Source organism: Poecilia mexicana, unplaced genomic scaffold, assembly GCF_051168715.1.
Source record: "Poecilia mexicana isolate PSO_F unplaced genomic scaffold, ASM5116871v1 scaffold_8, whole genome shotgun sequence".
NCBI classification, from domain to species: domain Eukaryota; kingdom Metazoa; phylum Chordata; class Actinopteri; order Cyprinodontiformes; family Poeciliidae; genus Poecilia; species Poecilia mexicana.
This window is the reverse complement of record NW_028263377.1, coordinates 22,037,922-22,063,031: the sequence shown is the minus strand read 5'-3', so window position 1 is coordinate 22,063,031 and position 25,110 is coordinate 22,037,922. Positions and strand designations below refer to the sequence as shown.

The following is a 25,110-nucleotide window of genomic DNA, read 5'->3' as shown; positions in this document are numbered from 1 at the left end:
GCATCTCATAATGACGGATTTCTGTGCCAGCAGCTTTTCATGCTCCAACGGTTGATCAAATGAGAGGCTACAGCCTCCCGTTCTTTTCTTTCATCAAAATGTCCACGGATACTTGACCTGCATCGCCTTAAGAAATAAAAGGTCAGCGTGAAGAATGAGAAAGGAGGCTTCGCAGCCGGGTGTCTTCGAGAAATATATCTAAAATGCAAATCAGTCAGCCATATCCAATGGGTTGCTTCAGTGACTGCTACTACAAACTGAGCTTTTAGAATTTCAAATTTAAGTTTAGCTAAACAGCTGTCTGGATGTTAAAATTCATTGGTGGAGTTCCCCGTTGTGGTTTGTGAACTTTTTACAGCCAGTGGGCCACAAATGGAGAAATATCTGAGGTGTTTAAATGACCAACTTGATGAGTTTTCTGTGCTTGCATTTCTATCATGTGAACCAGGGCTTTTTTCTTTTTACTAGCGTCGCATCTTGAATCCATGTGAGTGTGTTCGCCTTTAAATTACACACTCTGCAGACTAAAGACTTTCCCACAGCTCCCCTGTTGACGTGTTTAGAGGTCTGTGGGGAGCTGGTAAAATTCCCTTGAAGTTTTTGCAGGTCTAACCCTTGACGGCGTATCTCGGTGGCCTCTTTCAACAACGGGGAGCATCGCCTGCTTCTCGTTTTAACTTTTTTTTTTTCCCCAGGAATTACTTTGCAGGAGGGGCTGCCGTGACCCCTGGCCCCTCGTTGTCACCCCGGTAATCCCTGAAACTCAGGGGGCGCATGGAAAACCTGTTGCACAATCCGCATCCCAAATTAGACTCTTGACCTGCAGAAGCGAGGAGGCCTTAGAGGTCGCTGGATGACAGCTGGGGGAGGAGAGAGGGTTAAACAATCAAAGCTTTTGACGGGGCCATATCAACAGAATAGGGGCCCGTTTGGAAGGTTAAAGGTGGCGCTAAGCGTAAAGGATGAGCGGACACCGTGACATTTTGCACGCGGCAGGCGGTAAAACTCTGAGCCGTCTTGTATTTGGGTCGCCGGGAAGAGAGACGGTGTTGGTTGAGCCGTGTCTCAGAGTGACATTTAATCTTGAAGTGAGTTTAGAAGGGAGACACCTAGACTTTGTTCTGAGGAGAACCTGAAATAGATCTGTTGACGGAGAATGCATGAGGAATGTGTAATGTTTTCTAGGTAGAGTGGAAATCTGAGCTGCACAAGATAACACACGGTTCAGCTCGCGCAGTGAAACACTGAACACTGCTTCAGACAGAGGCAGAAGGAAACTGATTTCAACAAATCGTTTTTACTTGCGGATATGACAAACATCAGTGCAGCCTCTTGGTAAATATGGCGGCTGATGAAAGGAAAAGGGCAAAAACATTTTTCTCATCATAATCAGAGAAGTTGTTGTTTCTGAGTAAATTTTCAGTGTTTCCATTTTCTGCAAAGTGGAAACGCTTAGCAGACAACATGTGAATGCCAAGCGGACCGAATCAGCTCACAGGGAAGAGCCTCCATTTAGAGCTGCAATAAAATAAACAATGAGAGGCCAAGTTATTTTTTACTAAGTGTACTTTAATAGTAAAGTAATATCGATTACTTTATTATATATTGCATATTTCTTTATACTGTTCAGCTCCAGCATTTTGAATTCAGCTGGCAGCATCGGACCGAGCTACTTGGACAACCATCAAAAGGAAATAAAATATTCAAACTCTGAAAAACAACAATTGCTAGATGTTTTCTTTTTGTGGTTCCAATTCTGGCTGATATTTTAAACACTTTGTTCTGAGGGCTCTGCCTCTGACCACAAACAGCCAACAAATCCTACCTTTCATCAACTATAAGGCAGCTTTCCTTCAATACAAGCCTGAGAGACGGAGGAACTGACAGTGACCCTGAGCCAGGCATTGCATGACATTTATTTCATTTTCTTTTAGGGTGATGATTTTCAAAGCTTTGTAAAACTAAATACTTCCCCTAATCATAGCCTGATAAACTCTTTAACTCAGAGATTTCCAAGAATCTGCAGCTGTATATCACTACTCCAGAATAATCAGTTCTTTGCATTAATGGTCCAGATTTGTTAAAGTGGAGTTCTGCGGGTTATTTCCAGAATTCACAATCGTATCTGTTGTAAACAGCATTCAGCCTACTCTCTTTCTCAGAACTTTGTTTCACTCTGGGTTTGAGCTGTTTGCCAGTCAGAGTGGAGCTGCTTCCAAAGCAGAGTTCTGATATTTTAGAGTAGCAGCATAAAAAAAAGAACTTTCTGGTACATGCAAACATGAAGAGATCTTAAAAACTGTAAATTTGGCAGATTCCCCTTAACAATGGTAAGATACTGACAGCTGATAACAACCCACAGAACCCCGCATCAAAATGTCCAAAAATGTTTTCTCAGTTTAATCAGGACTTCTTGCGTTTTTGAATTTCTCATTTTGCCTTCCCTATATAATAAACTACTACTGCTAATAAATAAGTCATTCCAAGACGATTTAAGGCCTTCCAGATATATTTTCATATTCATCTGCATGTTTGTGGATTGTTGGAACAAATTAAAAGCAAGTCTTTGTTGAAAAGACTTTCTATATATCAAATTGAAATCGGCAAGAACTTGAAAATGTGCAAACTTTTTCAAGGAAATGCCAAAAAGTATGCAACGTAAAAATGAAAAAGTAGTTTTGTTTAAATCCCAAAGAAGATAAAATTATTCTCTTGGTTGTTCGTAGAAACACAACTTTCAAGGTTACATGCAAAGTTTTACACAACTAAACAATTTTCATTACTCTCCAGCTCCTCTGCATGACCAGAAAACTGCATAAAGGCAGCATTAAACTCCATCTGGGAGCCAGAAGTTTCAAACGTACCTCGCCTCAGCATTTTTTGTATTTGTGTGTGACGTGTGAATATAGATGTTTTTCTTTTTCCTTTTGTCTCTGCAGTGGCAAGGAGAGACGCAAGAGTTTTGTCCCAACGCCAAAGTGGTGCTGGTGGGCTGTAAGCTTGACATGAGGACAGACGTCAACACCCTGAGGGAACTCTCCAAGCAGCGACTAATCCCTGTCACTCATGAGCAGGTAAGGATGAGCTGGAGATGGATATCTGAGATGAAAAGGGGGGGTTGGGATAAATACACAGATAGCGTTTCCTCCAAGATGGCTTCCAGAGAGAACCCTTGGAAGAAACACTTCTTGAAACATCAACTAAAGCAGAAGGGAAGCCACCAGGGGTTTTGCATTCTTAACAATCAAATACTACAGGAGCACAAAAAGTGCAGAGTAAAATCCCCTGAGGATGCTTTCTGTGGTTGGCACACTGACCAAGAATGTGCTGATATGTAATTCAAGGCTGCTTTTTTTTCTTTTAAAAGGCCACAGAAGAACAAGCGGCAAGTGGAGTTTACGTCCACAATAACCATGCAGATGTAGAGGGTTAAAAAAAAAAAAAAGCAGAATGAATAAAAAACGGACGTTGATAAACAGGCGAGTCCTTTTATCGCATTCAGCCTTGGCCTCCAAGTCAAGGACGCGGGGGAAGAGAAGAGGGCAGGAGGCTGATGATAAACTGTAAATCTGGGAATTTTTTAATCAGCTCTCATTGTGCTTTTGTTACTGTCCTTCTGTGTTCGGTGTTCAAGTCAAGGTTTTTCTCCAAAGCTCAGCCACATAAAAAGATTAAACAAACAAAATCCAGATAAACAGAGGAGCAGATCGTATGCAGACCACATGAAACACTTGTTTTGGTTTCAATTTTGTTTCGGGGCAGCTGTGTTTGAAGATACCACCCCCATCCCAAATAAAAAAAAAAAAAAAAAAAAAAATCCTGAGTCTACCAGCAGAGACCAGAGCTGCGCACACAAACATTTTGGTGCTCTAATCCAATAGCTTGTGTTGTTATCCTGCTGTTGATCTCAAATTGATTTAGAGCAGAGCTGAAGAGTCGCCAGCGAGAGTGACCACTGGGTGAACTCCAGGTATTTCCACTCTAATCTGCTGGAGATTCGATCAGCTGGGGCCCCCTCCAACCTGCCGCAGCTGAGTCTAAAACCGCTTTTCCACCCGATGAAGGCTTCGCTGCTCATTACACGAACCTGGGAGCGCGCGCCGCGATAGAAATCAAACCGCGTCAGCTGAGGATGTAAGCACCGTTTGGAGAGCATGCGGTTTAACCTGCATCCCGTCTCCCACAATCTCTGCATGCGAATTAAAAGCCGCTCGTGAAACACGAGAGATCAGCCGAGTCTGAAGTGCACCGCAGAGTGGGGCCGAGGGATTTTAAAATTAAATTTGCTTCACTCGATCTTAAGCAAACAATTTGCGGTCTTAATTGTCTCTGCATATTGTTAGATTACTCAGGGGTAATCTTCAGAGCCAGATGAGTTCTGTTTGAGTTTAGGCTCTCTGAACGGCTTCACCGACAACATCAGGCGCTTCCTCTTCCTCAGAAATCAGCATCTGTGTTCATCTTGTGACAAAAGGCCTTTATTTATTCACTAATTGTCGCATTCTGCAACCTGAACTCTTCGTGCAAAAGTTACATTTAGCAGTCTGAACTGTCCACACATTTAAAACTGAGTGTAATTTCTTTGCTATGGAGCCTCCAGGCTATTTTCTGTAATCTTGAAGTAAACTTGGCTTGGTGTTGCCCGGGTTTACATCTGCTTACTTCAGTCTTAGCATCGACCAGCAAGGAAGAATCAGATGGAAATTCAGATGAATATCAGACTTTAAACGCGACAAGTTTCATGTTTAAAGTCTGATATTGTTGGAAATATCTTATAGAGTTGCAACAAGCTTTGGGATTTTATAGATTAATTTTGGGCTAATAGACTAGAGTTTTAGGAATTTGTGCTTTGAAATGTTGGAGTAAAAGAATTGAAGGAACCCAGTTCAAGGAAATATGTCAATCTTTGAGTTACATGGGACCCAAGAGATTCAGCTTCCTTCAGTTGATTACCTACTGTATTGTAAATTACTATTTGGTCCTAAAATCCTACTTTTTCTATGTCAAATTGTCAGATTGTTGGCAACCAAGTGCCTGAATGTGTGATTTAAATTCGGTTCTTTGCCAAGTTATCCGTTATGTGTAGACACAACACTCATTTATTCATGAGGATTTATATGATTTTTTTTTTATGGATCAGATTTAGTGACTTATAAAGCATAAAACACTCATCTGAAACAACCAAGTACTGGACTGAGTGCAAGTAGAAAACCTCTGATCAAAACAACTTTTAAAGATTACAACAAACATGAAGATGTCAGATTGCATTTGTTTGCAGTGTTGGTTTCCATGAGAATCAAGTGACAAAAATGTAACTAATCTGTTGGTTGCACCTTCAGTAATCTACTCAAGCGACATATTTCTATTGTGTTTATGCATGTGACGTCAATGGGAAGTCAGTTCTGCCCATTTCCTGTCAAGATTAGGAGTAGTATTTTACATGCTTGGTGCGAAGCTGCTCTGTATTTTATCCTGCCAAAGAATTTAGACGTTTTTCTACAATATGAGTGTCAAGGCCTAAGACACTTCCATCAAAAATGTTTTTTACGTTGTTTCTGTGGTTGGTAAGTTAAACTGTGCCGCTTCCTTAACTTCATCTCCTCCCTTTGTTTGTTGCAGGGAAGCGCGATAGCCCGACAGATGGGGGCAGTGGCCTACGTGGAGTGCACCTCCAAGGTTTCGGAGAACAGCGTCCGCGACGTGTTCCACATCACCACCTTAGCGTCGGTGCGGCAGCCGCATAAGCCTCAGTTAAAACGCAGCAGTTCGCGCAGAGGCCTGAAGAGGGTTTCGCATCTGCCCCTGCCGCCTCTGACGGGTCGGACTGAGCAAACGGACCCCGCCCCGGCCATCCAAAAGGACCGGGCCAAGAGCTGTACGCTAATGTAGAGGGAGCCCCAGCCTCAGTGATATGCAGTATATATGTAAATACACAAAACAGAAATATATGAAAGAGAAAGTCTATTTATTATTTGAGAGGGTTTTTTTGTGCATTTTCAATTTTTTTGCACTCTAGATGAGGGAGAAGAGAAAAAACACCGCTCAGTGAAAACAAATGCTTTGGATTTAATTTCCCTATTTTTGCTGTGTGTGTGTGTGCGCATACTTTAGAAGCTGTTTACTTCTTTGTGTTGTTTTGAAACCATGGCAAATTGGACTAACCCTCTGGAAATGCAGAAGCCTCGATAGTGGAAGTGCGGTCTCGTCTGAGGGAATTAAAGTGAAATTAATTTCCTGAGAAGGATGGCGCGGCGGCGGCGGCGAGCGGGAAGTGGCCGTGTTGATTCAGGATATCAGCGAATGAAACTTGTTTTTCACGGGAGGCGTTGCTCGGCTGCCTGAAGTTGCTTCTCCTGTTGCTAAATTTGGGAAGAAAACAAGCAAATCCATCATTTATGCTGAAAGTGGACTCTGGTGTTTATCTGAATGATGACGGTCTATTAAGAGCAGGTGGTGGAAGGAGACTGAAATGTTGTTAATGGTGCGTGTGTGTGTGCGTGTGTGTGTGAGCACTATCACCAAAAGTGCATCTTAGGAACAAAATATTGTATTTCCTTTTCTTTTTTTCCCGCCTAATTTAACACTATTTTTCCTCATCTGCTCCATTTGTGCCAGTTTGACTCACTGGAATTAATGCTGTTAACACAATTTTAAAGATTTGTGGGAAAATAAAATGCTTAAAAACCTGGGCTATTTTGTTGTGCTTGGACTCTGGGAAAGTGTAATTTCTGGTTAAACTGTATTTTATTGTTTTCATTATTTCAGTGGCATTGAACTTGCTACAGATGGATTTCTTCTGTTTTTGCTTTTTCTTCCTGACGAATTTAAAGGTTTAATTTAAAGGCTTAATAAAGTGCATCTTGAATATCTGAGCAAACTGAAAAAAACAGGTCTGAAATTATGATTTCATTAACTACAGAAATCTATCCAGAAAGTTGTTGCCTCCTAGATCTAATTTGTTGTGCCATCCTTGACAACACTGGATGAGTTTTGGCACTATTTTATTTTCAAAATTGTTTTATTTCAGCCTCATTTGAGTTTTTTTTTTTAACGTAAGCTATTTGTTTTAAGGTTATGCCACTGAATTTCAATCATGCTTATTTCTGGACTTCCTGGGAATTCATGTTTCTATTAAATACTGCAAATGATCAAATTCCTGAAGCAGCCCCAGACAATAATACTTTTTTTTCTGAAATCCACTTTTGTCTTTTTGATCCAAAGAATATTTTCTAAAAGTTTTTGGGATCAACAAGGTGTATTTTCATCATATCAGCATCATATTTCTGTAGCTTTTGACCACCAGTAGTAACCTAGTCTAGTTCAGTTTGGTTCAACTTAAGCGGTCTGTTGAGTTGTGGGATTATGAAATTGCCCAAAAAATCTGGCTAACAACAATGAAATGATGATTTAACAAAGAGGTTAGTTAAATGACGTAGAGCCATTTGGTTTGCACAGTTTTCTTCCCACTTAATGAATGAAATCATCATTTCAATTCCGCTTCTTATATTTGATTAGCTCATCATTATCTAATAGGAAAATATATTTGATGACCTGAAGCTGCCAAGTGTGACAAAAAAGCAAATAATTTTGCAATGGGGCAAATACTACATCTATAACCAAATGTCATGTTATGCCCAATCTAATCTAGAAAATTCCCTCTATTAAGATTTGAAAATCTCTCTTTTCTTGTTTTTTCTTGTTTCAGCATGGCAAGAGTTAAACTGAACAGCTCTGTTGCTGAAGCTCAACTAGATAGCAGCTCTGATTAAAACGACAGAATCCATCCTTTGTCAGAGATTTATTATCTTTACCTGACAACAGTTTTACCTGTAGGCTGAATCCAAAGCTGAAAATTAGTTTCTTTCTCTCTCTGAAATGCTGAATTAGTCAATCTTACATTTGTGAGGTGTCAAATAAGAAGAAGAAGAAAAAAAATCTTATTATATATTTGGAATACGAGTGCGAAAACTTTGGTGGAAGATGTCGGTTTCGATAAACCTCCTTCCCCTCTATCATATCTCTCTCCTCTGCCGTTTACATCACTCCCACCCCGTGTTTCAGCATCTGAGCCGATATAATCTCCAGGCCATTTAACTGGAGTGATGTGGCCACAACATGATCATTATGTGCGCTTACATAATTAAACTGGCATTGCAGAACCATCAAGCAGCAGCATCCACGGGTTACAGTGGAGCGCCGCGCCCCCCCCCCCACTCCCTTCTTCCTGCTAGGTGAATGAATGTCTGCTTTGGCTTTTTGAGAGGAACACATTTCCACTAAGGCGAGAAAGAGGAAACAGCAGGTCGCAGCAGATGCTCACTTCCCATGGACACCTGTTTCAACATTTTTATCTGATTAGGCCTCCTTGATTACTTGCTCAGTCAGGTCAGTAGCAACACTACTGTTTATTGGAGAAAAAAAAAAACATTTTCAGTTGTAAAAACACAGAGAGGTTTTACCACTTTTTAAAAAAGTACTTCTGCGACAAATAAAAATGCTGATATTCTCAAAGTAAACTTCCAGTGGATTTGATGACATAATCTGCATCCTCATAACGTCATGCAGAGATATTATCGCTGATAATATCACTGATGTTTGTCGCAAATGAAAGACTCTACTCGCTTTGGTCTGAAGAGAACCAGAAAACCGCCTGGTGAGCAAAAAAATAAATAAAAATAAAAATCACAATTTAAAATGATGTTTCTGAGTCGTCCTCTCAGCCAAGATAAAAGCGTCCAGCTGGTTCTTTATCAGCATGAATACATGATACACATCCATAATCTCACCGTTAGTGCCAATTAAAATAAACAAGTACAACATATGTTCCCACATAGATGTTTGCTTATTATAGCCAAACAAATTCCTCATTCATTGGATCTGTCAAGCTCTAGAAAGAAAAAAAAACATTTTATATTTAAGAACTGAATGAAATAATTTAAACTCCTGGTTTCCCTATAAAAACACGTTGACATCTGTAATCCTCGGCTCTAGGCTTTCTCTGAAGAGACAAGCTAAGGCAGCAGGGATGGTGTGTTTTAACATAATGCTGCAACATTTTGAAATATCAAATTTTAGAATGTTTTTTATTTTTTTTCTCCCAGCAGGGTTATAAATATCCACAGCATCTTTGAACTGTCTGCCCACAGAACGTAAAAGCATTTCATCTCAGAGAATATTTTCTAAATCTTTAAAGTGTGGGTTCTTCACTACTTACTGTACATTTGTCAATATTTTCAGACTTAATGTAGTAGTTTTGTTTCTCTTTATATATTCCTTTATTTTACCCTTGTGACCCACCAAGGACTGCAAATGGAGGCTTTTCTGTCCCTTTCAAATAATAAAATACGGTTAGAAACATTTTTCCAGATTTTTGAAGACCTAAAAAACTTATTGCTGCTGCTGCTATGGTTACACATTTTAGGCCTCTGAGGTACAAGATTTTATCACGTTAGAAAAGCAGAGGCTCATCAATTCTACATGGATAAAGAGATCAGTGAGCTGTAAGGAGGGGCTGACCAGGGCTATAAAGGTGCGAGTCCTGCTGTGTCCCCACAGTTTAAACTGACACTTGAGAAGATTAGTCCAACACCGCCTGTGTTCTTCACAGAGGAAACATCATCTCCGCTGCTTTGTCTATGAAAGCAGTCATCCAGACGCTGATTTAGATGCGTCCTGTCAGGATACATACAAATCAGCAGCTGCTTTGTTAGACGAATCAGATGGGCATCAGACATTATCTTGACAATCTACTCCCACTCACACCCAGGATTATTACTGCAGGATGTCTCGCCTCCGTTTCAGCAATCTAATCAGCCGCTTGCCCTTTTAACGCCGAGACCGCACGGGAATCAGAAGTACCTTTGTGGATTCTCTCCTCTGGTTCTGCATTCTTTGGTTTCCCTGCTCTCCTCTGATGTCCCGAGCAGAAAGAGTTCAGTCAGCTTGTGCCTGAGCGAGCAGAGTTGACGTCTTTCGCACATTAAACCCATCATTCTAGATGTTCCTGGCTAATTATGACAATTTGCAGACAGGGTCACGTCCCCATGGTGTTAAAAAAAAAAAAAAGAAAAAAAAAAAGGAGAGTAATGAAGAGGAGGAGGAGGAGAGAGTCGGCGCTTCCTGCCTGCTGACAAAAAGGCTGCAGAGCACGGCCACAAATTGCGTACAGTCATCAGAGGATTTGTAATGAGCAGCAGTATGTGAACTCAAATGCATTTTTACCAGGAAGTCAGCAGAGGGTTTTGGCATTCCTCATTCCTGGTGCTGGAATAATCCATCACTACTGCAAAAGCAAGAACCTTGTAGAGTATATTAGTATAACTGCGTCTCCTCTGACACCTTTTAAAATGTTCCAACTTTATATTTCCATATTTGCCTGCAGATAAATCCCAAAAGGTAGAGATGGGCCTGGACTCGTCTCCGAGGTGTTTAGGCAATGAAAACCGGGACCAGGGGGATTAATTAACCTAATCTTTAATGCTTTCTGCCCTAAAGTCATGTTCATTAAAATACACAAGCCTGTGTTTATCTATATTTCCCCACATGTCTATATTAGCTCAACTTCTCAGCATGTCATTACATAGAATTACATCACAATTTCAAATTGTTTACTATGAACTGTGAAACAGGAAGAGTCTGATTAACATGAGCTAGCTTTATTTTGGATTATTTGGTTTAAAACGTCTGAATGTTTACGTGTGAGTGTGTGTGTGTGTGTGTGTGTGACCGAACTGCGCGAAAGTAGATGTGAACTCAAGAAAATACTGCGATCAGCTTCCCCTTGTTTAGATTTTGAAAACAGAGGGCAGACTTTCTGCCGTGACTCAGAGCAAAAACTTTCAAGGCTGTTGCCGGGCAAATCAAACAAACTCCTTCTTGAAATGAACAAGAATCTTTTCACTTGATAAATTGTAATTGATTTCCACTTTGGTATGAAAATGCGAAGCCCAATGTGAGCAAGAGAGAGGGGGATTGTTCCAACGCTCTGTTTATCTGAAGAAAAATTCTCCCCAAACATCCATGAGGTGTGGAAGATGAGTATCGCCATACAAGAGGGGAAACAAAACACCTTTCTTGTGAAATACTTCAACATCTGCTGAACTCGTAGGAGCAATCCTCACTACAGAGAACCGTTTGTGATGTAAAGTAAAATGCTACGGGATGTACTTTGCTAACTTTAAAGAAATGACTTGCAGGCAATACGCTTAAGAAGGAATAAGTATTATAGATATATTTATTGCCAAACTATTGCAAAAAGAATTCTGTTAAAGACACAGAACGGACTGTAGTGCTGTAGAGAAATTTAAAACTAAAAAGTACAAGAATAAATTACAAAAGTAGATTAAAAGACATAATTCAGATCTTCTAGCGCTTTCCCTGGCCAGAGATACGTAAGAGCAAACACCAAAGGCATGCAGACTACTTCTAGACAGATTTGTGAAAGAATAGGTGGCTCTCAAGAGCTCAGTAAATTCCAGTTTGGGGAATTATTTAAAAAACTAATCCTTCTTTAAACTTCTTTCTCCACAGCTTCATCCCTGACCTGTCTGCCGTGTTCCTTCGTCTCCATGATGCCGTTTCTTATCTAGTGTTCTCTAACAAACCTCTGAGGCCTTCGCGCTCCAGCTGGATTTATTTTGTTAGACCAGTCAAGTTTAAATTATGCACAAGTGGAATTTATTTAGAAAACGTATGGTTTCAACGTATGGTATGAAGCCATACGTTTAGAAAACCTATGGTTTCAGATTTAAATGGACTTTATTCACAGACGAAACAGTAAAATGGACTAAATACATGAGCAGTAACACACGTTACATTTTTATTTGTACCATTCCTCCCTCCCTGTTAAAATGATGCACTGCTTTGTGTTGTTCCATCAAGTCCAGTCTCAATAAAATACGATAAAGTCTGTTTGGGTTGAAGTTTGAGACTAGGGTTGGTGAAAAGACGTGTGTGACTTGGAAAACATTTCAGTCCAAATGGAAAGGTTTTGTTTTTGTTGGTTTTCTTTCTCTCTTCATAGTTTTATTGTTGCTGCAGGAAGCTGACAGCAAAGAGACCTGATGGATAGACAGGCACATATGACTCAATTTAAATCACAGTTTCCCCATATAAAGCAGGAAACTCTGAGTTGAAATAAAATCTTTATTTATTTTGAGGAAGAAAAATGTCACAAAAAAGTCTCATAATAATAAGGAAACAGAAAAAAAACCCTGTTGAAAAGAAGATGAAGCTTATTAAATCCTACCACCAACTGCATAATTTAAATATGTCCCACATTATATATGTTTACTCCATGTCACAATTTCTACTCTTTTCAAATTGTATCTGTAAAATTCTTATATTAAATTTCGATGCTATGTATCAGTTATTAAAGTCAAATAACATAACTTTGGGACTTGGATGGAAACTAAATAAACCAGCTTAAAAGCAAATAAAATGTAAGAATGCTTACTATTTGAATGTATGTAGTTGCTAAATATGCAACTAAGCAGAAATCCACTTCACTGTGATGGAGTTTTAACACCACAACTGTTCACCAGCAGCTTTTTACTGGGAAAAACTTCTCGCACCAACAGAGTCTGTTGCATGAAGCCGATTTCCTAAGACCAGAAGAAATATTTTAAGTCTGCCTAATCAAGCTGCCACACACACCACCTGTCAGCAGATAATTACACAGAGAGCACAGCGAGATGTTGCTGTTTAGATCTGTTCTCACCCAGGAAACAGATGCTCGGTATTTTTGGATCATCAGCAGATTGCTTGGACTTAACGTTTCAGTGTTTCAAAGCGAGAGGTCACCTTTATGCTGTCTATCGTCGCCATAGAAACTGAGTCAGCTAATGCAACTTCTGTATCTGTGTGTGGCAATTAACGAGTGTAAAACAGGAGCAAAGCTGTACTTTCACTGTACCTCGAGTGTCAGAATACTTTGAAATAAAATAAATGATTGCCCAAAAATTCATATACTTGCTTACCTAACTGGGGATTTTTATAATACTTGCATGACGTCGTTTATCTACACGTACACACATTAGGGAGATGGCCTTTTAGCTGTTTGTTATTTGGCCATCGAGCAGCTTGAGGTGAGTGGCTGGGGGTTTAGCGCATTGACGAGGACACATCACTGTCGTCCCCCAAGAGACAGAAGAGCATTGTTTATTCATCCGTCCCAAAAGGGTAAGATCCCTCGAAAAGCTGCGACCTTACCCTTTGCTTTGAGCTCCTAAGAAAGCGAAAACATCAGTTTTGTAATTTGGACGTTTGTGATTATGAGTCAGCTGATCTTTGGTATAAAATTAGGCCATCGAAATTAATCTGCAGCTGCAGACGCGCGTGTTGGCGCCTTTAGAGACGTGGTGTTGAAATGCGTCAAAACGAGACATACTGCTGGGCAAAGAAATGTCAAATTTACAAGTACAGATGGAGAAAACCAGAATGACGTAGAGTCTTTGACAGAAAAAATAGGCGTAATGGGAAGATCTGTGAAGAAACTGACAAAAAAATGGGTTTGTTAATTGAATTTACTGAGTTTTAACTTTGCAGAAAATATTACTTTTACAGAGCGTTATTCAACATGTATTCACATTCACAACAAAAGAAGAAACTTACTTTGAGAAAATCAAGAGCACAATCTGTGACATTAAACTTCTTTAATGTCAACCTGAAAGCATTTTTCAACTGTTCTCATTAGAATAGTGGAGTGTTTACATGTCTGTAGAAATAAGTGCCATTACATCAGTGGGTTGATCCAGGAAACGCACACAAGGAAAGAAAAGGAAAGGAAGCAGTGTACCTCGTGCATCTTAAAAAAAAAAAAAACAGAGGGAAGAATAATAGCACCAATAATTTTGACAAATAACAGCTTTTTTTTTTAGAGAGACTGAGGAAAAGCGGTCAGCTTGTTCTCAAGCAGTGTCACTGTAGACCTATTTCCATAAAGTTCACCGGTAAAGGTGCATCATGCCTTTTATTTCTGTCGTTTATCCTAAAACGAATGCTAGCAGGTAAAGCCACCAAAGCCCTATGCTTTGTCCTTTTGCTGCACTAATTTAGTTTCCTCACGTCTTTCTGTGTTTGTTTCTGACGCTGAGTGCCCAGAATAATGCTGCTCCTGTCTTCTGCTGTGGCTGGCTGTGATATGAGGAATCAATCAGGCATCCATGTACATAACGCGCTGAGTAAACACATTAGTTGCATTTATCAATTAAAACACTGCATCGGTACTTAATATATGACCAGCAGTAACACCAGGGAGATAATTCAAGTTATCTTAAAGTTAAGTAGATTACATCACACGCTGGTCAGTGGTGATGGCGTTGGCTCCGTTTCAGTTTTTGGTACTTTATCCTCAAGGTTAATTTGGTGCCTTCATGAAAATGAATGAACACATTCAACCTTGAACCTCAAAAAACATATAAAACAGAATAAAGAATGATAATTTCCTAACAATATGCAAGGCTGTGGAAAAGTCTTTGACGCAATACAGATTTCTTTTGTTGTTGTTTTTTTGTCAGACCATAAAAGAAATTCTAATGCACCTTTTCAAACAATAAATTATCAATTTTTTTTTTTTTACTGACCATTGCTCTCTGAGCTATAAAATACCTTAAGTAGAACCTGTCTGACAACAAAAAGTTGGCTAAAATATCTTAAAAGCAACACAACATGTCCCAATCTAAAGAAATGAAAGAACTGCTGAGGAACAAAACCTCTGATATCTGGTTATTTCTTTGGCTTTGGAACTCTAGGAATTACAGTAAGAGCCATTATCCACAAATGTAGAAAACATGGAAAGGTAAATAACTTTCCCTGGAGTGACCAGCCTTCTCAAACAACTCATCCAGAAGGTCACAACCCCCCCCCCCAAAAAAAAAAATAAAAATCCTTGGACAAAATATGAAGCACTGCAGGCATCCCCTCCCTCGGCTAAGGTCAGTCTTGACTAATAAGAGAAAAAAACAAAACAGAATTTGCATCCATGGGAGAGACAAGCTGCTGCAGAAACACCAAACATTTGCCAAAAAACAGTTCTGTGAACTGATAAGACAAAAGTGGAACTTTACCATTACATTCTTGGTACAAAGCTAACAAAACATTCCAGAAGAAAAATGACAGCATGGTGGTTGCAGTGTGATGGTTTGCTGCTACTTTGCTTCTTCAAAACCTAGATGACTTTTGATGAACTATAAGTCAAATCTCATTAGAAAGTTTTGAAGGACAAAGTCTGCCTTTAATCCAGACCGAAGCGTAGCTCGAGTGTCCAGCTGAACAACCTTCACTCTTTGTATCGTGATCAACCTTAATAATTTGATTTTATGCTGTTATTTGAGCATAAAATGCTCATTAGGCTGCAAGGAATGAAGAAAGCCGTTTGTGGTGACCTAGTCAAAGTCTGGACCTAAATGTTATTGCGATGTTGTAAGGTGATCTTAACACTTGAAACACTCAGTGTTAATGAAAAGCTTTAAAAAAAATAAGTTTTCCAGCAATAATTCAGAGTGAAGTGAACAATTTACCAGTTTCTGTAAATGCTTATTATTAGTTATTAGGTTTAGTGGTATTTAGTTTTACGCTTAAGTCTGGTTTAGTCAGAATAGATTTTTTTTTCAGTGAATTAAATCATCATTGTGTTAGTTAGGTTACATTACTTGTGTTAAGATCATTACCTCATTGATATTTTTAGTTTTACGAATTGCATCATTTTTGACTCCAAGCTTTTTATATTTGAGGAAACATTCTTTTTTTTTTTTAGACTCGGAGCAAACAGGATTATTATTCTATAAGTAACTGCCAAATCATTAAGCCTTTTAGAACAATAAAGTAATCAAAAGGCTTCGTATAATGAGTCTCTGCGTGACATTGAAAATGTAGAGGCTCATTCGACGTGTAGTAGAACAGGCACTTTAGAAAATTATAATGTCAGTGCACCTTGCAAGAGCGAGCGACCTGCATCACCGATTCTTAATGTCAACCGGGAGACAAGGTCATCATTTGTCGTCTCTTAGGATAGAAAGTGTGTCAGTCGCTTAGTAAGGGTGATTAAAGAGTATGAAAACCCATTTACGAAGCTATCAAGCTCATGTTTTGCTCAAAAGAGACTGCAGACTTTTGCAATGGACTGGAACTCTAGTTGAGGCAAATTAAACACACACAAATGAGCTGTTTTGTCTCTCCTTACTCCTGTTGGGTTTCTCCAACTCGTACGCGTTCTCTGCAGGCAGATGTTCCAGACTCAGACTAGTTTTCATCGGTGCACAGCACAACACCACCGATTATGAATTATGAGAGCAGGAAGCAAGCGACAATTATCGAAAGAGTGTTTTCTGACAACCTGACGGTATGAATAGTAATACCGCTGTGGCGCGAAGTGAATCTGACCCTTAATGGCTGTGTGAGTTTCCACAGAGACACTGACGTCACGGCACCTTTGATGAGGATGAACGTGCCTCAGAATGGTAATGAACTCTCTCAGGTCCAAGACATGTTGTCAGTTACCTGACATTGGTGAGTCACTCCACGTACGCAAACACAGCAGCAAAACAAAGCGAAAGTGCAGCACGTTGTTAGAGCCGGATGGACAAAAACAACACGAAGAGGAAATATGAGCATAGGCAGTCTGATGGTACGGGGAAAAAATAAAAAATAAAAAAAGCAACTGAGTTACTTCTAATCAGGGCTGTGAAGCCTTCAGCACACGATCCAACATGACGCACAGCCCGGAGAGTGTTTAGCCCTCTGTCCACCTCCTCTCTTTGCATCCTGCGTGTTCTGCCTCTGCATTATTAAAGGTCACAGATGTTTTCCAACCTGTGACTCAGGACTCCGTCTATAAGAAAAAGTGCACAAACTTCGAGAATTTGATTTATTTCAGGAAGAACGGCATCAAAACTCTAAGACCTCCCTTATGTGTTGCTGCACATAGCGATTCTGCAGTTGAAGCCAGATATTTTATTATCTGTGTAGTGCAGTCTCTGCGTGCAATCATCAGAATTCTGTCTGTGTTTAGCTGCTGCTGCTCACCTGTGGGTGTGGCCAGGCAGGCTGCAGCATTCACACCTGACTGCAACCTCCTCATTAGGCTGCAGGGAATAAAAGAAGCTGTTTGACATTCTCAGCACTTCTAGACTCTAGTCCGTTGTAAGACTTTCCTCCTGAGATGGCTGATCTCTTAAGTCGTTACTGCCTCCCCTACACAGTCCCTACTTTCCTGTTTGCTGTTCACGCTCCTCCTCTCTCTTCTACACCCAAGTCTGTAAACAGTTGGAGAAGCAAAACATTCTGCCTCTTACATTCAGTTAGCAAACGTTGTTTGTGCAAACTGCAACTCCTAAACCAGCAAGGCAAATATTCACCTCTCGTTGACCTTTTTCTTCTCTTCTCTTCTCTACTCCAACTCCAAACTTGATCAGAACATGTTGAATAAACCTTTTAGTCTTCCTAAGCATTGTTTCCTGTCTGGTTTGTGCATGTGGATCGAGAAGTTAAGTTCAATCTTGACATCTATCAGCTAAATGGCAAAAATAATGAGATTTATTTTTTTTAAACTGTCTTCAAAGTTTAGCCTTCCTCACACACTTTCCAGGTCTGCTCACAATTTTTCTGTGGGTTTGAAATCAGGGCTTAGCAATGACAATTTTAGTCTTGGTCTTTCTTTCCTTAAGCCACTTTGTAACTAATCTAACTCTGTGATTACAGCCAGTTTGAATCCGGAAGATTCAGACGTGTCAAAGTGTACATTTTCTGTCTTTTGTCTTGAAATTTTCCTTGAATTATTTCCACACAAGTTTCTTTCCTCATGATGGGATCTCTTAGTGAAGTTCTCTAGTCTCTTCTGAAACATGAGGACATGTGTCCAAATTTAATTATTTTTTTTCTTGTGTTTGCAAACCGTTTTCTGGCTATTGATGTTGGGCTCTTCTTCGCAGAATGGCTTTTCAGTCCATGTCTGTACACGACTCATTTCACCAATCATAATTATCCTCTCTCACCAGCTTAGCCAGCATCTTGACAGGCCTTTTGATTTTGTTCTGGTGTTGATTTGTATATTTCACACCAAAGAAAGTTCACCTCTTCCTCATGAACAGTACAGCAGAAATTCCCATGACGTTTATGATTGCATTTAATTGTTTAAATGGATAAAAATTCAGGCATCTACAAATTGTGCTCAAGATTTCTTTAGAATTTTCCATTATGCTTCATGTGTTCCCTTAAAATGAATAAACAGATATGCTTGTTGGTAACTCAAATATGAAACACCTATAAAGCCATGAAATCATAATCTGGACATTCACAAATTATAAAAAAAAAAAAAAAAAAAAAAAAAGCGATCTTCGCATACTAAATGTACACTTTTGATTTTGAAGCAGGTAATAAAACCATCTCCCAAAACAACCTCTCTTATTCTTTGAAATTATTTCAGTATTGCTAGTGATCTAAGCTTTTAGTGTAAAACATTTAGTGTGATTTAATGTCAGGCAGTGAAAATATGATTGCGTTTTTTTTTTCTTTTTAAGCAGTGTAAGCATCTAGTTTCAAGCTGTATGCATCATAGCAAACCATCCCCGGTTTGCTTGTGAACACGGATGTGTGTTGTTCAGTGAGCTTGAAGGGGTTTTTTTGGATGCTGTCCTGACCCAACTAAGCAATCGTGGCGTATCACCAAGCCGGCAGCAGCCGCTTTCAGACTCAAAGGCCAGAACAGACTGGCACCTTGTTATGTGGACTGCTGTTACAGAGTGTGGTGTTATGCTCTGTAGTTGAAATGGCAGCAGCATAAAAGCACAAAAACCGGCTCTGACTTACTGTCGGTAATTCAGTTAATGCCGTGCAGGAGAAATTTTGCATGTTATCATACAAAAAAAAAAGAACAATGGTATGCTTTCTGAGCACTGCTCTTTTTATTTTAGAGATACTTTTGTCTATTAGTAGTGTGTTCTCAGTGATATTACAAATATATGCCTCGTTATAAATAATTCCTTTTTTCTTTGCATCAAACTGAAGGTTAACAACTGCTTTGTGAATGCCCTTAAATAGGCTTCTACACTTTATTTGTTATATTGAATGTGTGTGAGCTTCTTTTTGCATGCACTTGCTTGACTGGGTGGATTTATGTTTATGAATGCAGTGTTGCAATTCATCCATTTCTATAAGAGGAGAGCAAAGGAGGGGCGGGGCGTCCAGGTAGAATGGTTTAAAGTGCTATGACAGCACGTTTTTCCTTGTGGAGGTCTTTAAACAGCGTCCTGCTATGTAAAATAATAGTAGGAAGGAGGGCGAGTTTGAAATGCGAGTAAGTTAGGGTTAATCGCTTAAATGTAAGTCTCACAGTGTTTTTCTTTTTTGGGGGGTTGAATTTTAGTCAATAATTTAATGAGGGTGATGTGTAGTTTACCTCAGCTACTGAATGAAATTCACTACCTGAGTTCAAGACGGGATTATAGAAGGAGAAACACATGATTAATCTCAGATTTCTTTTCCCCCCATAGGGGATATATTTTAAAGGCTAAATAAAGTCATGTCAGACTGAGGAGCTAAAAACTAAAAACTGATTTCTACCATGCTGTGCTAATCCTGTGTCCTGAATGTGCTGGGAGGGAGTGGAGGAGGAAATTAGTTCTTCTAATCAGATTTACTGGGTTCAACAGCTGCAACTTGTGATTATATCAGTGCAATCACATCTGAAACTGAAATCACTTTTATCTCGGAGCAAGTTTTTTTTTTAAGGATCCAGAAGATGTTGGCTCATTGAGACATATGTAACAGCAGCTGCAGCTATTATTTAACAATTCAAACTTAATGCAGAAGTCTTGAGAGTTGCAATTGTTTTCATTTGTATCTTAGAATATAAACTGTTGAATTTTGCAACACTCTGGGTTGATCCAGAAAAGCATTAATTCTTTGCCCTCTACAGACCCTCTCTCTAATTTCTGTAACCATTATTTCCACTAAGGTTTTCTGAATTTATGGTTGTATTTAAATGCAATTGCTGTGAAAGACTAAAGTTTACTATGAATGACTGGTTTTCAGTGTTGTATGTCAACCAAAGTACCAATTATTTCTCTAGGATTTAAAAGTTTAATGAAAATATAAACTGTAGAGGAGGTCAAACTGGGAACGTTTTTCTAACAACCATCCATTAGCTCAGCATCTATCCAAATTGTTTGATTTGATTCTGGAAGAAGCGTAAAGCAATGGCCATAAAAAAGAATAAAACACCCTTGTTCCTGGAAAAGGTTTCCTGCAGCAAAAACACACCTAAAGGTTATTTTACTTTGACTGGGTTGTAAACAAGAGGAGAACAAAAATGAGATAAAATTTGGTAAAAGGGGGGGGCGGTAGAAAAAAAGCGATTTTGCTGCCTGACAAACGAGCATCCAGCAGGATTTCGCCACAGCTAAATTCAGAGGAAAATGGTGAAACGGTAAACATGAAGGAAAAAGGAGGCGGATCGTACAGAGAAAATAAACTTCACAGCCTGCCGAGACACTTAGAGCTTGTAATATAAAGGCAGCTCATAAAACAACAACAAATGGAAAAAGTAATCATCCAGAGATTACCAAAGCTTTAAAAAGACAAATGATTGCCCCATTGTTTTTAATCTTTCTGTTCATATCAAGATGTTCTCCATTCCATTAAAGGAACCCATGAGTCACTGTGTGAAAGTGAAGAAGTTTTAAATTAACAATTGTCTACAAACGTAGCTTAGCTAATCATATTCTAAAAAGATTTTCTTAGGTTCCAGTGGTCTTTGTTAGTACATAAGGAAGAGAGAGAAGGGGGGAAAAATGCAGCAAAAGACTCAAGACAGGGAACCAAACACAGGGAACTGCAGCTTCCACACGTCGCTCTAACAACCACGCCACTCAGCATCACAAGCTAATCAAATTTTAATGGATTCTTGATCAATAAGATCATTTTTTGCCCATGTCTATTTGAAAAAGAAATCTACTGAATCATTGTTTCTCACCATGACTAAATAATGTGTCCTAAGGAGGAAAGATACACAGAGGTCAAAAGTAGAAAAAAAAGTAACTAACAGATGAATAGTTTCCCATGATATGCTTTAATAATGACATTTTCAGATTGTTTGCAGATCACTTGATGTTCCACCTCAACAATTACAAACTTCTGGAGAGTCATTTGGTTCCGGCCCGTGTCCCAGGTTTGTTCTGACTACCTCAGTGTTGTGTGCCCACCAGTCCTCCTCATCAGCAGGGAAAATGTGTCACATGAGGGGATTTCTTGAAGCAACACCAAAGCTCTGACAGTCTTTAAAAAAAAGTGGATATTTAGCTGAAAAAAAAAAAACAAACAAAAAAACACAACTCATGATTTATTTAACTACGGCTTATTTCCCCAGCTGCTCGGCTGGGGCATATTTGACTGCATATCACTTTCTTGCATGTTTACACATATTTACTGTTACAGCTTTATGTGCCCAAGTGGTGAAAAATAATTAGTGCTGTTATCACTTCGAACAAGATTGAACTAATTTCTTTTCATGAAATATAGATTCCAGGCACATCTGGCAGATTGCAGCTGCAAAGGGAGAGAAAATCAATTTCAATATCTTTTTGTTCTCCAGTCGAAATGTATGGCCCAAGTGAGCATGGAAATCTTATAAACTGAGTGGATATTTGTGTTGTACCTGAATTCAGCCAGATATCAGGGAATTTAATGTTCTGAGAGCAGATTCTTTTTTTTTTATCCATTATTAATTTTTCTATAATATTAGTGTCACACAGTCTGAGTCAAATGGGAACAGAGATAAAAATTAGTCTGCCATAGAAATTCTTTGTCAAGGAATCGGGAAATTTAAACAGTGGACTGGCTGTTTAGACAGAATTAGGGAAGATCTTGGATGCAAACATCCTGCACTTGTATTAAAACGCTCCATTTTGTTTTCCTCTGTCAAGTCTATCATCCTTCTTCTTTTGTCATCTCCTGTTCTGCTCTAATTCAGTCGTTATCTTTTGCACACTGATTACTTCTTCAGCCGCAGCAATGACAAAGACTCATCTCCAAACAGCCAGTTATCACAGGAGATGTGGCCAGAGTGGCTCAGCCGGGGGAAATTAGACTGTTTGTGATTCCATTTCAGATTTTTGTTGGCCTAATTGTGTTTGCATGAAACATTTTGAGACTTGCATGTGGAGCGCTGCCTGTACCAGCACTTGTGCAAAAAAATAAATAAATAGAAAGATCTGTTTGAAAAGGAAAACTGCATGATAGCATGTGTGTGTGCGTGTGCGTGTGTGTGTGTGTGTGTGTGTGTGTGTGTGCGTGTGTGTGGCAACAACAATGGCGGCACCAGCATCGTTATTCTGAGTTAACACTTGGAAGAAAAACGACCTGAGCGACACTTTGAATGGAAGAGGAAGATGGCAGAAAAATGAAAAGCTGAGATTCATTGCAGGAGAAGGTGCTATAGAACAGACGGGTCAGGTCACGCTCTTATACAAACACTTCAATCCATGAATCTTTCATAGTTGGTACTTTAAGGTAAGAGGAGAAAACATTTTATTTCCAAAGCGCGATATGCAGGTAAAGAAAAGCGACTCCCACACATCCGCTGGAGGACAGCTGCAATGCTTTTTGCTTAGCTTTCTGACGAAGAAATGTTCTGCTTGTGGGTGAACAGAAATAGATGTGCGTTAGTTTAATTTAGGTTTTATTTCTAATAGCAACAAGACTCTAAAATAAAATCCTGCTTTCTCCCAATTTGTTTCTCCTCTTTTTGTTTTTTTAGAGATTGAACAATAACAAGCTCAGACAAGATCTTTGACCATGGACTGTGGTAACTAAACATTTTTATCTTTACTGGCAAAATCTCTTCTTTAATTATGAAACTCCAGTAGTTTTCAGTTTCGTCTATTCAGATCATTAAAATACATTTTATTTCTATTAATTCTGCTAAAAATAACATATTGAAATAAAGTTTTCTTTAAACCCAAAGAGAAATTATAGTCATTGGTTTTTGCTTTCATGTTCAAAGTTTCTTTGAAGAGTTTTTTTATGGTCTCTCTATGTTAAAAACAATCAATTGTTCAAAGAGTTTATTTGTGCATTTTGTCTACTGGTGTCCTTTCAGTTCTGTGGTTGAATTTGAAAAAGAAATCAAGTTCAATTTGGTGACAATAAATAATTTTTTGCCATGAACTTTTCTCAAGAAAATATAGACAGTCTGCATTTCTGCATACATCTTTATTTCCATTTCATTCAGGTTAATTCTTAGTTTAGCCTAATTGAATTCAGTTCCATTTAGTTGAGTTCATGCTTCTCTAAACTCTCTTTTATTAAGTTAGAGAAAAACAGGCTACACCATTTCCAGTCAATCATAGGGAAACACACAAAACAGACAAAATCAACAGTTTTGGAGTGGACCAAGAGACAATGCATGTGACCCCAACAGCACTAAAAACTTAGTATCTGTGCTTCCTCAGTTCAGTTCATCTCAGTCAAATTCAGTTCCATCATATTCGTTCCAGTTTATGTCTTTGGCAGCAGGTCACAACCAAGGCACTGGAATATAGAATGGCAGTAATGACACACATTGATGTTAAAGGGTAAAACTGAAGACTTAGTTCTAAAAATTCAAGCTAAAATTACAGTTTTGAGTGACAAATTCAAATGAAAATATATTTCCCCTGTCCCATTTACAGCACCTATTGGTGCTTAAGAAGATCTTAATGCATTTGAAAGTGGCGACTTCTCTGTCAGAAAATGCAGACTTATGGCCAAAAAGCACATCATGAACACTGCACACTTTCACAAATCAGCGAGAGCAAGAAACATGACCAAGCAGCAGCAATACAAGTGAGCCTTGAGCTCAACATCAATATCTCTTATTGATTTCCCTTTTGTCCTGACAGAGAAAAATTAACAATCTTGCAACAATAGACTGTGCCATTTAGTCTTCTGTTCCCTCCTCTGCACTTATCTCTCTTCATTTTCCACTATACAGACTTTCATTACTCAGGCTGAAAGTAATGACTTACTGGTAATAGCTGCAGTTTTTCTTTGCGAGGTGTAGATGAGAATCAGAGGCAAGGCGGAGGTGGGAGGTTGCAGCTTCCCCGTGGTAATTGTATCTCCCTGGATCCGGATCCAACAGGGTCAGGGATCATTAAGGTTCAGGAAGAAAGGTCATGGAGAACTGTACAGGAGGAGACGTGCCCTTTTGATGGTATTAGCTTTTAGTGGCAAATTGCATCAGCGTGACTTAACTCTGCGCTAGCAAAATAAGTCGACAAAGTCTTCAATAAACACACATGTTAAGGAGAATTTAAAAAGACCCATTTTCACAACCTTGCTCAACAGTTTTATAGCTCAATGTCTCACAGTCTTTGGCTAACATTTAATTGATTCACATTACCACAGTTTTTATACAGCACCTTAGTGAAATATCACACTGGCTGCATGTCCATGCTTCCATGGACCATGGCTCTTTCATATTGCCTATTTATACCCTTAATGAAATGTATATATATATATATATATATATATATATATATATATATATATATATATATATATATATATATATATATATATATATATATATATATATATATATATATTAAATCTAAAGGGAAATTATAGTCATCGATTTTAATTTTCCTGTTCAAAGTTTCTTTAAAGAATTTTTTTAAAAACGTTTAAAGCTGCAAGAAAAAAAAATCTCTTAAAGAAGTCTGTGTTGCAGCAGACCCAAAGCAGGCTCTGACTGAAGACTCCAGATGGCTGCATTACATGAAAGCGGGTTCTCAGGATTATCTATTATATTTTCAATTTCAGGAATGTATGTCTTTGTAATATATATGGAGTATCCAGAGGAGTCTTTCAGGACAGGTCATGCTTCCTGTTCAGATTGTTCAAGTTTTAAAACAATGGTCCCTGCTGCTGTTATTTTAAACAGATGATGGACTCTCCACCAAAAATTTGCAAGATCTTCAGCAACAAGAGAACCTAAGTCTGCTCTTTCTCCATGGAGAAAAATCTCAGCATTTTATCAAAGCATCCAAAGTTTCCCCTAAAAATTAATTTTGCAAACTTTTCGTTTTGCACCACCAAATGATAATCAAGATCAGCAGATTCTACTCACATTCC

The 25,110-nt window shown here is 38.9% G+C and overlaps 1 protein-coding gene across 1 annotated transcript in view; it reads left to right on the top strand.

Moving 5' to 3' along the window:
* rnd2 (Rho family GTPase 2) overlaps positions 1 to 6,689 on the top strand; it is a 31,329-nt gene extending 24,640 nt beyond the window's left edge. The window contains exons 4-5 of the mRNA XM_015000301.2: positions 2,940 to 3,074; positions 5,620 to 6,689. Coding sequence (XP_014855787.1) covers positions 2,940 to 3,074; positions 5,620 to 5,889 — 405 coding nt within the window. The 3' untranslated portion in view covers positions 5,890 to 6,689. The remainder of the gene's footprint in view (positions 1 to 2,939; positions 3,075 to 5,619) is intronic.
* Positions 6,690 to 25,110: the final 18,421 nt, after the last annotated feature.